This window comes from Egretta garzetta, unplaced genomic scaffold (assembly GCF_000687185.1).
Source record: "Egretta garzetta isolate BGI_Z169 unplaced genomic scaffold, ASM68718v1 scaffold108, whole genome shotgun sequence".
Classification (NCBI taxonomy): Eukaryota; Metazoa; Chordata; class Aves; order Pelecaniformes; family Ardeidae; genus Egretta; species Egretta garzetta.
In genome coordinates, this window is record NW_009260614.1 from 7,459,655 (window position 1) to 7,478,844 (window position 19,190).

Consider the following 19,190-nt stretch of genomic DNA (forward strand, 5'->3'; position numbering starts at 1 on the left):
GGCTGCGCTCTGTTCCCGGGCGGTGTTCCGAGTCGTGAAGCTCTTTGTAGTGGAATTAAGTCGCGTTTTGCAGCTGGGGCTGCGGACCGAGCTGAGCCGTCTGTCCGCACCTGCCTCCCAGCCGCCTCGTAGCGTAGTTAAACGCGGACTGGAGTTGAGCGCTTGTTGCAGCCCTCCCGAAAGATCCTGCGGCTGTAGCGCTCGCACGTTCTTTTGTTTTCATAAACCAGTTAACTCTAGTGAATAGATTTTTGCATGTCATTTCACCTGGGGGGACGGTTCTGTGGAAGTGTCATCTAAAAGTCTGAATTATGACAAGATAGTTTTGCGTTAGAAGGCAGACTGGGAGGCTAAATTTCAAATCACGAATCAAAGTATTATGTGGGTAGTTTAAGTAGTGGGAAGTTTTCAGGAATATAAATGCAATTGTTCCTTTAAATAGGATGTGAAGTTAATTTTTTTCCCCCGTGTGTGTTGAAAAGGGAAGGTTTGATTATATTGCTCATCGATCTAACATCTGATATGAAAACAGTGTATTTAAGCGTAACGCTTTTAGAGCAGAAGATACTGATTGTGTCAGAGGGAAAACTGTACCGTGAGAAGCAGCATTTCTGCAAGTACAAGTGTAACTAAATGAACAAGAGCCCCCAGCAACGCAGCATCCTTAGATGTAAGAATGTGTAATTCAAAGGCAGCAGTGTCCCTGCTGGGGGCATGCCTGAAGTTGGTAGTGGAACTGCTCAAGCTCGGATATTAATGCTTGCAAAATGATGTGGGTGTATTGCTAGCATCTCAGAAAGGAACCACTACATAATTCTGAAGCGTAGTAAACCTATGTAATAAGAGATTTGGTGAACTTACTTGGCAGAAAGTAAACGATGTATGACAGAGACAGTCACTTTCTGATGTAGATCTATGGTTGGCATAAGAGACCTGTATTGGGAAGATGCAACAATACTTGTTACAGAAAGGATTTTTCAGTCTCTGCACAGACTGTAGTTGACTAAGAAGGAGGTAATCTGAGAAAAAACAAAACTGTTGCCAGTAGCTTTGGACCATTATACAGTGATTTCCTCTGCTCAGGGTATCACTTCAAGTTGGCAAATTTGGGAAAGCCTGAAGTCATTGTGTTTATCCCAGGAACCTACAGCTGCAGAGCGCACTCAAGTCACAAAAAGCTCCATGAGGTGAAAGTTAAAGGGGGCTGAATTCAGCTGGAAGTAGTGGAAGTCATTACTGCCGTGGGTAGTAAAATGGTTTGCCACAAGATGTGGTGGGTTTCCCATTGTTTCATGGCTGTGAAAACAGAGGTTTATTGCCGTAGGTTTGCGGAGGCTTGATGCAGGGGTTGTTGAAATGCATGACTGGTGTTATGTAGAGCAGAATAAGTTACCAGGATGGTTTGTTGTGGAATCCAGCCTATCTGGATTTTAAAGACAGTAATGATGAAAAACATTAGAGTATGCGTGCCTCTCGCTTCTGGGCAGTTGGTTTCTGGAGAGCAGCTCATCTCTGGAAAAACAGTATTTTTTATGTTATTATGGTATCACTTTAGTACATAGCTACCCTGACTTTTTTAATTGTGTTATGTTCTTAAGCTCAGTAATGCTTTGTGGCATTCTGTGGGCTGGCTCATGTTATGGGTGTTAAAACATTCTGGAGTGTTGGTGTTCTTTTTTTAAAAATCATTCAATGCCTCTTAGTTAATTCTCTTCTGTTTTAAATGTTTATCTGTTTTAGAAGAGTAGCTGCGATTGTAGCTGTGTAGACTGTTGGCTTAATATATGCTAAAAAGTATAATTATGTTTTGGTTGGTCTCTTTTTTTTCTCCTCCGCCCCCCCCCCCGATGTTATGAGGATAAGTGAATAAGTGATACATCACTCCTGCACCACAGATATTTCTACGCTGAGATTTTAGTAGTTTTAAATAAGTCATGCTTCCATGCTGATAATGCTGTCTTTTCTCAGTCAAACAAAAGAAAGAAGGTGTGGGTGTGTGTGTATTAAGTTACACTTACAGTGTAATTAAGTTTTTCTTTCAGAAAAAAGTAAGTGGGGTGTGTTCTGCAATAGGAGGGAGGTGGAAACATTGGTAGAAGATAATTTCATGTTTCGATAGGGAGGCTAATGCAGCAAAATGAGGTAAATGTTTGCAAATTGTCATGCTTATTTATTGCGGTCAAGCTAAAACATTAGTAAGAACAACTTTACTATGTTCATTGTATGGTATAAGTTTTTCAGCAATTGATTGGCAAATGCACACTTCTCGCTGGGAAATCTAAATATGCAATATTGGGTTCTTAGGCTGATTTTTGTTTGTAAGTCTGTGTGCCATTAACGCTGCTCTGTGCAGATGATACTAAGAACCTAGCTTCAATATAGAATGAATGAAATAAGGAGCTTTGGCTTCCCTAATATAAAAAGCCATAGTGTCACAAAACTTGATGCTTTCTTGCATTTCTAAAGTATAAAACTTGCTAACTTTTTGTTGCATTCACCTTTTGCCTGATATGCCGCAGTTTCTAACTTCTTGCAGGTGATTTTTCAGCATAAAGAAAAAAGAATTTAACAGAACTTCTCAAAATAGATAGGTCTTCCTGAAATATTTTATAACTGTTAAAAGGAAATAGGGTAAGTCACTGAATTATGGGAAAGAAAACCACTCTGTTTCCAGTGGAGATGGAGATTAACAACAAAATCGGAATTAGGGTATATTTTGAGATCAAATAGCACAGTCACAGCCTAAAGAAATCCTGAACAAGACAAAGTACTCCATGCAGGCATTAGCATGGTAATGGACAAGAAAGGAAATATTTAAATACCTCATATGTTTGCAATTTGACATAGGAGTCTGGGGTAGAAATGTATGATATCCACTAAAAGAAAATGCCTAAAATATCTAAAGAAAGATATTCTTTCTATTGAAAGTACAATATAATTTAATAAAGCCAGAAACCTTAGAGTTGTAAAATTTGTCTCTCTGAGGTAGAAGAGTGTGACAGATACAGTGTAGAAGGTGGGGTTTTCACTAAGTATGCATTTTAAGAACATGCTGCTTACCTTATTCTTCTAAATCACTTCCGTTGTGATTTTAAAAAATTCAGACTGTACTTCCTGGAATCGTATAATATTTACATAATGATATCCATAGTCAACTCTATATGAAATGGCTTTTGATATGTGTGCACAGTATGATTTAACTCCGACACTTGCGTGGTTTGGGTTTTTTTTATATTAAGGTCTTGAAATGCAAACTCTTAGAAGCTTGGAAAGTGTATGCGTTAGACATCTACTTTTCTCTCATCCTCTGATTATCTGCAGAGATGACAATATGTAACTTCTGTAAGAATATTCTGGTATGCTTAGAACTCTTCTCAGGAATCAGTGAATGGGGTTTTACTGTTTTTATAGGGCGTTGACGGGTTTTGCTCAGCCATAAGATGGGAGGTACTTAAGAACAAGGAAAAAAGGTGTTCCTATGGGGGTAGGGGAAACACACAGGCTGGAATGCGATGCTTTCATAGTACAGTTCCCATATGCTCCAGGAGGAAGCTGGCTTACATCATGGTGATGTTTTACTTTGAAATGAGAGCCTTGTGTCTCAGTACCCTGCATGCTAAGAACAGCTTTTCTTGCCCCAAACATGCTTTATAAGTTGGAGGGGAGGCACCCTTAGGTCTAGAAACAAAAATGAAAACCTGTATTTCTGTGAGGCCTTCCCTGCACTGAAAAGGAAAGCTTACCAAAGCTTAGGAATAAAGAGAAAACTGCCTAGTGGCGCTAGCACAACTGGAGTGAAGAGAGAAACGTAAAACCCATGAGATGTCTGAGAAAGCGAGAAGTTGCTTTGTAGTTACACCACCTGCCCACACTCTCAAGAAGTAGGATATTAGGTGATCTCTACTTCCCCAGTATCTGTGCAATATTTAAAACATATATAAGCAATCTTTTCCAGATTGACTTGAAGCCAACACAGTGTAAAAGTGTTTTGTCAGGAGGGAACCTGTGTTATAAACAGAGAACTGACAGGGTCCAGATTTGAAACTTACTTAATTCTGGCACGCTTTGGATTTTAACTCTTTCCTTGCCTTCCTGAGAACAGAGGTCTCGCTAGCTGTTCTGATGTGCTGAAATGGATGGAATCAGGTTAAGTCCTAGCACAAATGGAGCTAGAATGGAATCAGAAAGAAAGATGATCCTCAGCCCTTTGTGCTTCTCAGTCAAAGGAGTCATCTTACAGAGCTGAGTAGTGCTGCTGGTAGAGGTGTGCGCTGAGCCGCTGTTCTTCCTTTGACTGTGCAGTGGTGGGGAGAAGGGAAGAGAATTTCTAGTACTCTGGTTGTCCAGCTTTAATAGGAAGTGACTAAAGTTCCTCCAGTAGCTAGACTTTACACGCTGCCTTCTCTTCCTGAGAGCCCTCAGAAGTTGCAGACAACGTGCTGTTCAAACTTGTGCCTTCAAGAAAACTGTCCCAGAATCATGAAGGAAAACAGCTCTACTTCTCCAAAAACCACTTGCCTTGTAGCTGTAACTTTTTCTTGTGGTAGATCGTGCCTTAATTTTTTCATTGGCCTACAGGTATGAGAAGTGTTGCAGCTCAAACAAGAAGCTGAAGAATTTCTCTGAGCCTGAAAACTGTTAATACTTGAATTTCATTATACCAGGGAATGACAAAACTTCGAAGCCCGTAGTGGATAGAATTATTTCCCTGCTACATAAGTGAGCATCATTCAGCTCATTACCTTGTAGCTGAACAAGAGTATACACAAAAGACTTAAGCTGATGGAGAGTTTACTACGTGCTTGGTAAGGTGTAGTTGTATTTTATTTCCAACTTGTGAATTTCAACTATTTTGTCCTTTTTATGCCTATTTTAGCTGAATTTGGAAGTCTTCTATGTACATTCTCCGGACAGTGACCAGGTTGCTGCCTTTATATTCTTTGGTAATTAATTTGGATTAAGCTTGTAGACTTCTTGTTGCGAAGAGGTTTTCCAGGCCTTTGATTTTTGCAGCTGTCTTCTGTTTTGGTTGTGTTTTGGTTTTGGTTTTGTTTTAAATAAAAGCATCAGAAGTGCATGTGGTATTCTGGGAGCGTTCTCTTTGTTAGGATGTCTCTCCTTTCTGCTGCTTATCTGTCCCTTCAAGGATTGCATTGATCTTTCAGATCCTAGAATGTATTTGGAGGGTCTGTGTTCTCTCACTCTTATTCTGTTGTGAAAAATGTCTTAGAATATTAATTTCCAGGATACAGTATGCTGATTTCAGTCACTCCTTCCCCATACATAAGGTTCCAGTGGACTTTCCTCTTTGGTTTTATTCAGATACATTTGGCAGCTGTTTGAGGCTGTTATGCATTAATTCAAGAGTGTGAACCTGTTCAAAAGAAAAGAAAAAAAAAAACCCACCAAATTTGTTCATCCTAGTGATTATTTTGGTGCTGACAAGGCTGATGAGTGTTACTGTTGAACTGCTCATTCCTATGAGTTTACGACTTTTCTCTGTACGCTTCGCTGGAGACAGAGATCTCAGCCTCCTGATGGGCTTGGTTTGTAGCAAGTTTTACGAAGGCAAATTAGTGTTTCATGCTCTAGATTTCTGTCTTGTGAAATAAGTTCCATGTCAGTGAACTTACCTGAGATTCAGTCTTCTCCGTATGACTTCAAAGATCTTTGCTGTCCTGGTCCTCTTAAAATTTCTATGACTTTCTGTTTTGATGGAAGTGTCTACTGCCTTGATCCTTAAAGGTTCACATCCAAAATAGTAGCAGATAGGCACTCATGTTTCTGTCACCAGGTTTGTCCTGAACTTCATTTCTGTACCACTTGTTACAAAGCATAGTTTCCTACTTCCAACGCTAACGGAAGTGCAGCATTCCCAGATCATATTATATGCTTATGTTGTGGACTTAAGCTGTTTTGAAGTGCTGTAGGGGTGCTGCCTGTCCAGCCAGAGGTCATCTCCTGTGAGACCACAGAGCTAAGAACTGCCACTGAGGTGAAATTCCAGAGTTCTTGCTAAGTCTAGAGCTGTAAGTTGAGAGGGTTTTGCATCTTTTTAGCATTATGCTTTGGGAGAACAAGGTGGAACAACCCTCTTTCCATGCTGGGTTCATATTTCTTACTGATATTTACATTAGCTTCCTTATCTCTTCATGATGCCAGTTTGTGTTTGCGTTTTTTGTAATTTTTTGAGGATACTGCTTTTGGCTCGTGGCATTTGTGCTGATTTCTTTTGAAAGTCTTTCAGGGCTGTTAATGCATGCAAATGTGCGTTTTCCGATGACTTAGTTCTACTACTTTGAATTTCCTGTAACCAGCTTCACTGATGTTTATGTTCCTTCAGGATACTTCAAAACTTATTTATCGGGTGTTTGTCTATGTTGATCTTGGTGAATCTGCCCTTTTCTCTATTAGAACCCCTTCTTGCTCTCTTGAAAGAACTTCTTGTAATGTTAGCTTTCCATGCTGACAGTGCTACTTTGAAGGGGGTTTTGGATCAGTGACAGCTTCAAGAATTCCGCTAGCTTTGTACTTGCGAGCTAAGTCTCGGAACTGTTAGATATTCCCTGCAGAGACACAGACTTGCAAAGTAAGCATCTCTTTCTTGCTAAGAGAGTTACTCATTAAAGCATAAATCTTTTCCACTCCACTGCCCTCCCCCAGCCTTCCACAATTCTTCCCATAACTGATTACACAGTGTATGGTGCATGGTGGAAATAGAACATCATGTGTATGTTTTTCCCCAGCTGAGCCTGAAGAACATAAAATGGAAAAAAAGCGCAGCACGCAGATTGAAAACTAAAATGGATATCTGCACTTTGATGCTTCTAATGACTTGAATATGAACATCATCTGTATTTTAATGTATGTGAGGTTCAGATTTATAGCTTAGGCTCCATCTGACAACTATGGCAAACTGCAAGACTTGAGATTAAGACTGAATTATACCCATTATTAAAACATATGTTGTTGCTTTGCATTGCATAAAATATACATAATTTTCTCTAATGGTACCTTTTATCAAAATGAAAAATAACTTAATTTGCTCATTCACATGAATTGTTTGCTGCTGTGCTAAGCAGTTTTTTTGTAGTGTCCATGCCTTTAACCCAAAATACATTGCAACAGCTAAATACCCATTATTGCAGTGTTGTCCTTCTGAAATAACTTTGAAATGCAAAAGAGAGTTTTAAAAAAATCACTGTCTTGAAATTGTATCAAAATTTCATTTGCTTTCTAGATTAGAGTAGAAAACAGGAAAAAGGGAATTGTCTGTTACTGAAAATTGTTGGGTCCATATAACATTTGAAGAAACAAGATATTTTTATCCTAATTCATGAAGTTTGGCAGTGCCAAACATTTTCTTTTTTCCTTCTTTGGCAAAATCTTTAAAAATAAAACTATCCACATGATCACGACAGTGCTGCCTTTGATCAGAAATTCACAGAAAAACTGAATGTGATGAATGTTGATCTAAAGATGACCAAATTCAATATCAAATTACTTATCTGTAAATATATTCATTGACTTAAATGCTTAATTTTCAGTTGTAACTGTTGTATGCTCTCTTTGACATATTGCCTTCTTCTTTCAGGGGTGAATCCCACCAGATTTCGAATAGGTGACCAAGAGTTTGATTCTTTGCCATCTTTACTGGAATTCTACAAAATACACTATTTGGACACTACAACCTTGATAGAACCAGTTTCCCGATCCAGGCAGAATAGTGGCGTTATCCTCAGGCAGGAGGAAGCTGAATATGTGCGAGCTCTCTTTGACTTTAATGGAAATGATGAAGAAGATCTTCCATTTAAGAAAGGAGACATACTGAGAATCTGGGATAAACCTGAAGAGCAATGGTGGAATGCAGAAGACAGCGAAGGAAAGAGGGGAATGATACCTGTTCCTTACGTGGAGAAGTGTAGACCTTCCTCTGCTTCAGTATCTACTCTGATTGGAGGTAACCAGGATAGTTCCCACCCACAACCACTGGGTGGGCCGGAGCCAGGGCCCTATGCCCAGCCCAGCATCAACACTCCGCTCCCTAACCTTCAGAATGGCCCTATTTATGCCCGGGTTACCCAGAAGCGAGTCCCTAATGCCTACGACAAGACAGCCTTGGCTTTGGAGGTACATAATGGGCAAAACTTAGAAAGAAGAGATCTGTTCAAGGGATTTCCCTTTCAATCACATTATAGTTTTGTAGGAATATAAAAGGGAAAAGCATTGTAATTTGGGTTTTACATCATGATTAATAAATTATGGATAAAGGCTTTTTTAATGAATAAGTGACTAGAGTCACTTGTAGACTAGAGTTTGATTATTATAGCATGTTTAGGTTACTGAACCAATATCATGTCTTTTGTCAGACATCACTAACATAAGTGTTTCCCCATCCATGTTTTCACTTCTGAAGTCTTTAATTTAAGGGGGGGGTAGAGGGAGCAGTTCATAAGTTGTGTGTCTGAACCTGTGTTCATTGTTGCTTGCCTCACACCAGTCTTTAAAAGGTGTGCCGGACTGTTTGGTTTTAGTTTTGGGGGTTTTTTTAATCAGCAGTTTTTAAAAGCAATCAGCGGAAACATTGATAGTCACTTTAAAATCACACTGACTGAGATGATGATGATGATCACACATAGGGTTTTAGTGTAGTATCTTGACCTTAAGCAGATTACTTTGGTTTTTAGTTTGTGAAGCAGGAACATACAATACAATTCATTAGGGAGGTCTTGTGTAAAGCAGTGATTGATGGAGTATGATTTGTAATAAAGCAGTGAGTTTCCCTAAGGTTGACTCAGCTCCTGATATGATCAAGTACTTGCACGTGCCCTTTTTGATTTATTCCCCCCATCCCCCTTCAAAAGGAGACTGAGTGCTCTATCTCTACACATCAAATAGTTATCCCCCAAGTTACATTTGAGGAAATTGAGACTAAGGTATTCTCAGTGGCAGACCTTTGCCTTGGGATGATATGTAAATTGTATCCTTTAATCTAGGCTTTCTTTGAGCTAAAGGCTCTGGAATTTCCTGATACCTAATTGACTTCCTGTTTATATAACATTTTAAGTACTTGGGGAAAAAACAGTTTCAGTGCTGAGTCAGAGCATCTCCTCTTCACTCTCAAATACTTCATTTAATTGTACATGGCACAAAAGGCAACTATAGGTGTCTTTAGTACAGAACTGGCAAATGCAGCACAGTCTACAGATCTGATAATTAATGTACAACCTGGGAGATGGGAAATTTTCCCTGTTGTAGGTAAAAATTTGTCTAGGGAAGCAATGTAAATATACTCTGAGTTGCTACACGTTCTGTTATATTTCTGAACCAAAAGAGAGCCAGGATACAGAACATAAATTTTTGGGTTGAGAAGCATGTATAGAAATTTATGCCAACTCACCAGATTTTGGGGAAACACGTAAAGATTTTAACCTTCAGACTTTCATGCAGCCTAAAATGCTGTGTCTCTTCCTTTTTTTCTCACTCTCTCCACCCAGCCACCTCCTGGAGCTTGGAAACATTCCTGAATGTCCTTGTGAGCTGTTGCAGTTGCCAGATGTTAGATTTTCTTTGAGCCACTGGACATTATGTTGTGGCATATTTATCAAAACCTTTCAGTTTTCCTTCTGGATTTATTTATTAAGCTTTTATTTATTAGTGTGCTGTTAGTGTTCTCTTAAGCTTAACTTTATGTTTTATTTCAGTTAATGCAGAACCCCGCACCACCACCCTACTCACAGTTTGGTAGCATGGAGTGAAATAGAGAGAGTGAGAAAATACTGATAATCCAGGCCATCATAAGCAACTTTGAGTGAAAGTTAAAATCCTTTATACGCTGAAGAACAGCTTGAGTGCCATGGCTGATCTGTTAGTTCCATCCTCTTCGCTAAAACTCGCATGATCTGTCAAGTATGCTGTGCTTTGGATGTAGTTTCATGGAGAACATCGCTCTGTTCAGAGCTAGCTTGCCCCACTGGTGTCTTTCACTAACTCGTGATAATTAGGCTAGATGGGTTTAGGGTTTGGGAGGGGGGAATTGAGAAGTGTGTAGGCTCTGCCCATCTGTGGAAGGACGTAAGTAAGATTTATAGCGTCTTTCTACTTTTGTATTAGAACAATGGCCTTTGTAGGCCTTGTAAACTTACTTAAATACTTACTAGTTGGCATGTTGAACCTCTTGGTTAGGGTAATGTATTCCTGTCTTGCTACAGCTCTACATTTAAGGAATGCAATAATAGCAGTGGTTCTTTATTCTGTATATAATATTGGCAAATTTGTTTTAAAATGTGAGCCGTTTATCACTGCTTCTAGTAGGCCTTCCTTGCTTCTTTGCAGCTTTTATCATTTGAAATCACAGTGTTACTGAGTGGCTTTCAGTGTCTGTACAGGAAAAAATTGCGACAAGCACTTCACTTTCTCCAAGTTTTTCTTCATCCTGTCTATCAAAGTACTGTTTCTTGTTGTCTCCTTTTTTTCACATTCCCTTTCACTTCATGGTGTTCCTTCTCTGTTTATTTAGAGATCTCTTTCTTAGATAACTTACTAGAAAGCATTATGTAAATCTTATCAGTCCATTTTTGCCCAGACCTCTTAATAACTATAAATACAGAAAGTGGGATTCTTTCCAACCAAAACCTCTGATCCTTAAATCTGGCAATATTCATGGGTGGGGGTGGATCCCACTGTTCCTCTTAGGAAAACAGATTCTTAACATGAAACATTTTTGGCCCAAACTGCAAACAGAATATCTGTACTGTTCTATTATTTTAAAACTGATGTGGTTTTGAAGAGCTCAAGGAAGGAAAGAAGGATCAGAGCAAATGATGTTCTAATAGAGGCTGTGCTTATTATGGAAAAAAGGGTCAGCAGGAGAAGATAACTTTTATTTTGCTTGTAACTGGACCTATTCAAGGGTTGTCAGTCTTAAGAGAAAAGAGAGGAGAAAAAGGGAAGATCTATGTCGTGAATGACTCTGAGATCGATCAATTTATTTTTTTTCTTTGTAACAGTAGCAGAACTCTGCCATTTTGACCTTACCAAAGAGGAGTACTTGGAATAAACCCACAGCATACAGAAGTCTTCACATGAACCGTCAGTTGTGCTTTGAAGCATATGGGATGTATTTAGTTTTTAAACTTCTGATGAAGACTGAGACAAATCTGGCTTTATAGCAGGGTACAGTGTTGTCCTTGAGGTGCCGTGCTTGGTGGGATGATGCACAGTAAGACTAATGATACCATAAGCCAACATTAAAAGTGAGGAGAATTCAGAGAGTCCACTTCTAGTCTAAAATTTTTTAAATTCCAGCACTTGTAATGATGAGTAATTTTTTTTAAAAGGTGCTCTGTATTGTCTTCAGGAGAATAGTTGAACTATAGATTAATATGCAGAGTTTCAAAGCAGATCTAGAAAGATCTATAAGTTATTAAACTAGCATTTGTGAAATGACATGTGCTTACTTAAAGTCATCCTGCATTGATAGGTGTAAAGATATAGATCTATAAATGAAATGAGAAGATGTATATAAATGAAATGTGAATGAATGATTGTATTAGAGAGTGGTCACTAAATGAAGTTACTGTAGTGGTAAAAAAGGAATATTTAAGCTCAGAGGTCTTTCGTCTTCTAACAATTACTGAAAGACAAGTTTCAGATGTAGCTTCTTACAGTAAGGAGAATTTATAAATGGGTGTCTGTTTGCAGCAATGACCCTGAAACACCCCTGAAAACCAAACAGCTACAGGATGCTTCTGGGAGTGAGGGAGTGTCCCAAGCATCCCATATTCTAACTCACTATCATTGCACTGTTGAACCCACCTTTTGCAGGTGAGTTTGGCATAAGGTAGCCAAGATAAACTATATGAACATGAAGCAGTGGGTGATATTCAGTGAGAGCACAGAGGCGGCCACCAGCCTAAGAAAAATACCTTACAGATGGCAAGCTTAAGTGCAACTCGTGCTTTTTCTTTCCTAGTGGGTTGGAGGTTATGTACTTTTCTGCTGAAGGCTGATAGGGAGATTATATCCAGGTATGAAGCAATTTAAAGTTGTCTAGGGTAGTGTTCTTGTAATGGTTGTGATTAGGAAATAAGATTTTCTGCTTCTGGTATTATCACATTTAATCTTATCCTTGTTAAATTATAGCTGATGTTTTGTTTTGGTCAGCAGAGTGTTTTTATTGGTACAACCCCCCTGTGATTATTAGCTGTAGCAAAATTATACATACTGCATGATTAAATTCCTAAAGAGCTGAAACTAGCATTCAGTAGTTGAGGAAGGCTTCCTTTTTGCCTGTAGCAAATACATGAGAGGATTTTCTTCAAAATATGATTCATTAAAATGTCTATACTAATGACTACGAAATGAAAAAATAGAGCTACAGGCAGAGTCCCAAGTGTTCCTCTCATTACCAGATAAGTAATCATCGGGGGTATGGGAAGCTTAATTAAATGTCCATGTAGTGGTTTGAATTTACGAACTGTTAAAAGCTGATATGGCAAAAGATTGCAAGTGATTAACCTGATTGGTAACATCTTAAATTGTTTTCCTTGATCTTCATTCACTGCTGGGAATCACAGAATAATGAGATTCTGTTTTGGATGAATTTGGAACACAGTGATGAGCATCTGTGTAAACTAGAAACTGTATATTCAGTGAATTTCTGGATGAAATGCACTAAGGCTTGTGGCCATGCCTTGAGAGTTTATTTACAGTATTAGTGAAAGAAAATAGAGTATATCTGTCCCAAAAGCATTCCCCATCTGTGACCCAGGAAAAACTCTGAAGACCCTTGTATGTTACTTGTAAATAAGATTATTGATGGAATTCTACACAGAGGGGTAGAAATGGGTAGATGGTTTTTTAAACATTGCATTTATTAAGTCTCCAGTGACCGTCTTTACAATGTAAATTGTGCTTGCTTAGATTGCGTAAGCGCTACTTAATAAAAGTACCCTTCAAGATGCAACAGAGTTGTGGACTGATTAGAGCTAGACTTGTGGCCCCGACGTGAACTGCACGACGGCAGAGCCTTGGGAAAGTGACTGCTTTGCAGCTTTCCACCTTTGTCAAAGGGACACAATACCTTTAGAATTGGTTATGTGAATATTAGGTTGGAGATTAGAATATGAGATATATTACTGTGCTTTTATTTAGTGTAGTACGTTAGAACTGGATGCTTTTAAACTAGAGCATATTGTTTCACTGGTCCATAGTAACCATTCTTTTATTTTTTCTAGCCAAACAATTTGGGTATAAAAGGGAGAGGGAATCAATTGTCTTTACTAAACCCATGGAATTCATTTATATGAGAAATCCACAGTGGGCAAGACTGAAATATCATCTGGCCTTGCCTGTGGTAGTGGCTAGATGTGGATGCTCAGAGTAAGATCAGAGCAGCCTTGCGGCACTGCTTCCTATTCCTCCACATATTCTTCCAGTGTTTTATAATCTGTGGCGATATAGGGAGCTCCCGCTTACCCAGAACTTTTCCAATACTACCTGAAAAGCACTGAGTGGAATGTCAAAATTAAGGAGCCGTTTAGCTTGCAGTGTTTGCTTTGTGCACCTGCAAGCCTTCCTCCCTCAGTGAGCTTGATGCAATACAGAGTGCAATCCTCTGTCAATTCAGCAAGATGCATTTATTGTGATAGCAGCTGATATCAAGTCCCAAGACTGCTCTGAAAGATCGGTGTTGGATTGCAGGCTCTTCCAATTTAGGTAGTTCTTGCCTAATCTAGGTATGCTTCTTTCTCTGTGTACTTTCTTCAGGAGTGAATAACATTGGGTGGTAGTCTGGTGTATCAAAAATGGTCAAGACAAAAACTTTTTTTTTTTTTTTGATAGAAATGTATCTGGTACACTTGGGTGATTGACACCAAAGGGGAGGGGTAGCAGCTCATCCTATGTGTTTTTATGAATTGTAACACTTCCTTATTTCTCACACTGCAGGTCGGTGAGCTGGTAAAGGTCACAAAGATTAACGTGAGCGGTCAGTGGGAAGGAGAATGTAACGGCAGACGTGGTCACTTTCCATTCACACATGTCCGCATCCTGGATCAACAGAATCCTGACGAGGACTTCAGCTGAGTGTGGCTCAACAGTTGCGCCTACAGATGGGAACAATCTCAACTTGTTTTTATTGCAGATGCCATCAAGACTATGTTCCGACAGATGTTGAAAGCAGTATTGCTTCTATAAGCATTCTGATAACCTGCAAACCCCTGGGACTGAGCACCACCATTCCTTAATCAAGGGTCATGTAATTCAGGGTACGACAGTAGATAACTTGTGTGTCAAGTGGCAGAACTAGTACATGATTATAGGTTGTAATGCCTGCTTATGTCCATGTGCACAGCAGACTGGACCTTGCCAGCAGCAGCAGTCGGAGAAAGCGGTAATGTAGATGTTACGATAACGTTTATAGCTCTCTCTGGTCCTATTGCTTATGTTGCTTCTTCCTCAGGCAATGAACATCAACCTTAGACAATTCAATATATAGATAGAAATTTCACAAATTTATCCTGGAGCTTTCTCCATGTCTTTGTTTTTTCCATCCTGAATTCTCTGTCCTAGAAAGGCTATATAGTACTCTGCGTGGTCAGTTAACTATGCACAGTACAGAGACATACGTAGAGCCGCTGGGGACAGCCTTACGATTTACAGATGCTTACCATTTTAATGGTAAATGACAGATCAAATCAACCTCGCAATTCTAGAAGTTTGTGGACACTAGCTTGATTTCTTCAGTACTGTTGGAGCTTCAAACATAGCAGCTGATTTTAATTTAAGAGTTCTATTAACACACCAGTATCTCTTTTTATCCACAAATATAAGGCTTATGGAAGTGTAAACATCCATATCAGTTCTGAAAAATACGTGCGTAGCACTTTAATGCATAGCTTTAAAGCAGTGTTTGATTCACTAAATATACTAAAATATTGACACTGCTTTCCAGTAAAATTAAATTATATAGGGCCAGTTTAATTTTTCTAGAATTCTTCAATACTCCTATTGTACAATACTCTTACAGTACAAATCAGTGTCAAACGCGGTGAACTGACAAACCAAATATTACATTTTTTTTTTTTTAGTTACTCTGGGGACTCTTCTGGTTTAATTCCCATCTGTAAAATATTTGATAGTGAATTCATGAGGATTTTATTTTTAATAAACTAATGGAAAATACTTGTGTGCTTCTGGATTGATTCTCAACAGGCATAACAGTAAATATGGCTTCATAGCTCATAATGCAAATCAGTGCATTGAGTAGGTGGTATTACGCACTTCTTGATTTATTTTTTTTAGTCTGTTCTTCTAATTATCTGGTTTTCTCTAACATAAATCAGAATGGATTCAGTAAGTTTTGTAAACTGAAATTAAACACTGAAGTAACTACCCCTTGCCTGTACCCTGGATTGTTTTCTGAACACAGCGCTCTAGTGACCAAACTTAAGCAAGCGAATTTTGTAACTTTGACTGCAGCATAATCCATACAGAACAGTTTTTCTAAATAGTATCAAACTGAAAATGTTACTTCGGATGATACAGACCATGTGACTAGAATGGCTCATTGGTTGTAAATGCTGCGAGGGCCAGTTCCCAGTGCAAAGGCTCTTGCTGCAAGGCACCGACCTGTACAGCAGAATACTGGTAACACTTTACCTCAGAACTGTGTAACATGCTGGAAATGATAATATTTCTGTTATATTTAAGTACTAGTTGTTTTATTTTGAAACTAATCCATCAGCAAGTCTGACTAATGTTCAGGTAATGGGCACTCATTAATTGTGTATACTAATGCTGATGTACATTGATTATACTTTTCCATCATCAATCTCATAAGCACTACTGAAGATTATTAGAAAACTGACAGTTGTGACAGTGGTGTAAGAAGAATGGTAACAAAGGAATTGCAGTACTATTCTAGCTTGGATTGCTCTTCTGGTTAGGGTGACATGCCAGTGATTGTGGGATCTCTTCTAGCTTAGTACAAAATCTGCTTTGAGGAAAAAAAAAATGAGAAACTAACTCTGGGTTCTGTAACACATTGGTTTCTTTAAGGCTAATCTGTATTTTTCCTCTGACCTTGATATCTACTATGGCTAATTTTTTTTCAATAGCTGCACTCTAAATAACAGACTTAATACTGAGTTTATCAGTTGCCCATATATGCTTATATTTTTCTTCAGGTATTGAAAAAGAAACATAATGAACAGTGTGTTCTTAGAGTAACACTTTGTTCTGATGTATTTTTCCAATTGCAATTAATGAAAGCCCGTATGTTTGTACCAATCAGCAATTATTTTAAGATACCAAAAGAACGTTTTTCTGAAAGGAATTTTATTATGCAAATCTTGCCTTTTTAATATGAAAGACATAAATTGAATTAACTAGAAAGTACCCTGCAGACTTTGTAGATGTGTTTTTGTTAAGACTGTATAAATTGCGAATATTTGTACACTTTGAAAGAGGTAAAAAAAAGAAACTAGAGGAGTCTTAATAGCTGCTGTTGCACTAGAATCCTAAGTTCTTGTCAAGCAGTGTTTCTTAGTCAACTGATACATTAATGCAACCTTTTTCCACTATTCAGTTCTAAGCCGAAATGTGATTTTGTTTCATAGGTGATAGAAATGAGTATGTTTGCATTTGGACGAAATAGACATTTCAACTTACCAGGCTCTTAAAGGAAAGTAGGTAGAACATATGTTCATGAACATGTAGATTAAATCCTTTTGTGGCCTTTGTTTATCCTTTTCTATTTGTTCCCTCCCTTTTCCCTAATGCGTGCAAAAAAATCATTGCTAAGAATGTTGGTCACAATCTTTTGTCTCTACTTGGCTGTGTTTTTGGTCTCTTGTGCATAGGCAGGTGTTAGAACTAGAATAATCATTTCTAGAAATACACCGTGAAAGCAGAATGCTCAATTACACTGTGTTCTTCTGGTGCATTTACACATTATATCACACTAAAAAGTACAACTGGCTGCTATGGTTTTTTAATATATATTTCATTTTGGTAAACCCCAGCCTTTTTACTAATATTTGACCTGGTTAAATCTTGTTAATCTGTTTGAATTGTATTTGTTAATAATGCAAATATTTCTAATCATCTTAAGAGTAAAACACTTCATCTTTGTTAATGGTTTTGGGGAAGGCTTCTAACCAAACCAGTTTGAAGAAAAATATGAACATGTGCCATTGTATTATAACACTATCCACTTTCTTGACAGTTTAAAGTCTTTTTTTTATTTTTTTGTAGCATGTAATGTATATGTTCATAGTACGTGAAGTAAATAAAAATATAGCCAAAACTTTGACTTGGTGTCATTCTCAATCAGCTGTCATTGGAATACTTGCATTTAATAATCTAAAAATAGAACTGTGGGTATGGCCATTTTTAATTGGCCATACTCCTATGAAAACAATTAAGCACACCTTCAGACTTGAGACAAACCATGGTAATTAACTTATCAACCAGTAAAATATTACGGCCTTTTTGAAACAAGGTGACTTTCTGTAATCAGATGAGTTCCTTGAGTCAAGGGGGTGGGGAGAAAAGTATATTCTCACTGCAGAAGAGGGCTCGGGAGGAATGTGAGACTTGGTAGCTATTCATCTCAGTTCTACCTACACGGGTGTATCAGGAAATAGTTTGGGGTTTCTTTGAATGATGTGTGTTTGGAAAGGTAAAAAGCTGTTTATTCATTCTTAGAATTGTTCGTAAAAATGTCTGTTAAGTATACGAATTAATAACCAGCAAGAATCTTGTACAAGAGTCTACTAATGGTTCAGAAGGACTTCTAAGTGTGGTAGTGGGAGAGCACGGTTTCAATGAATGACTAAGATCTGCAGCGTACTGTCAAGGGATGAAGCACAGAAAACGAGGACCAGAATGCCTGTATCCCATGTGGGAGAACATTCGTAACGTTGAATCTGCATGAGACCTACTTTTGCCCTTGTAATCCTTAAAAGCTGCAAGGGGAGGTGGTGTCCAGGCTGCCAAGGATAAGAATCTTGATGGCAGTACTACATCTAAAGTAGACAGTGTAATTTGGCGTGTACACCAAAGAACAGTTCTAGCTCCACACCAGTGGGTTCCTTAGCGTGGTGTGCCTTAGTTAATCATGGACTATATCCTTGAGGCATTCAAAGTCCCTCAAAGCATTTGGCCTTCTGGAGGCGCTCCCTAGTTCCACAGGCTCTGGCTGTATGGGCAAGGCCATGTTGCACGTTCCCAATTAAAACACTCCTTAACTTCACTGTTGTTCCTAAAAGCATAAAAGGACCAGTCTTGTTAATGTTAGTACTGCCGTAATCATTTTCCTTGCTGGTAAGGGCAAGGACAGCATTTAGTTTCTTAGTCACTACATTACAGTGATGGCTCCTGAATTTTAGTTGGTTCCTATTCAGTTGGCCAGCTGCTATGGATAACTTTTCCCACTGCTGTTTGTGGAGTCTTCAAGTGGGACATTACTTGTTAAATGAGTAACTTTGCATTTAAGTGTACTGAGATGCCAGCCAAGTTTTCCTGTTACGTTTCCACACAGTAAAGATTATTCTATCAGTTTCAAATGGAAAAAAATACATTTTCATATTTAGAAATACAACCCCCAGCTTTGCTCCAGTGTTCATACAACTTGGCTGCAGCAGAGCTGCGATCCAAAAGTGCCTTTTAATGAGATTACCTGAGATAATTTAAGAGCTTGCTGCAGCCAAAAGGAAGAGGTTCTATATGCCTTTCCACACTGCCCTGACAGCTGTGCCCTCCCAGTACTTAACCTCAAGCTGGTATTTGCAGAACTACTCTGTGAGCTGATGTAACACAGGGCTCATGCAGAAAGCTACTGCCTCTCCTTTCCCTTCACCTTCCAACAATGCTTTTTGGCTGCAGTAGTGGTTGAATCAACTTTTGTAAAAGTTGAGGGTGCAAGAGACAAGCAAGGATTGCATCAGCAAATTACGCTTTGAGTATTTCCCTGCATTAGAATGTTTACTCCTCATGCTTCCCCAAATCCCTGACCAGTTTCCAAATATTTGCATGCCATTTATAACAAGTGCATTCAAAAATATTTGAAGTATTTAGACAATATGCTGTAATTCAGCAAGCATATCAAGCATGCACCTCACTTTTGGTAAATAAGTATGCTTCAGGTGACCCAGTTTATTTATATTGTTGAGCTCTCTACAACC

The 19,190-nt window shown here is 38.6% G+C and overlaps 1 protein-coding gene across 1 annotated transcript; it reads left to right on the plus strand.

The window, feature by feature from the left end:
- Position 1: 1 nt before the first annotated feature.
- Positions 2-16,018, plus strand: CRK (CRK proto-oncogene, adaptor protein; the record flags this gene model as incomplete). The annotated part of the gene is made up of 3 exons (XM_009645029.2): positions 2-239; positions 7,595-8,130; positions 13,951-16,018. Coding segments are annotated over 3 exons (912 nt in total), but the record flags the coding sequence as incomplete, so codon positions are not given.
- Positions 16,019-19,190: the final 3,172 nt, after the last annotated feature.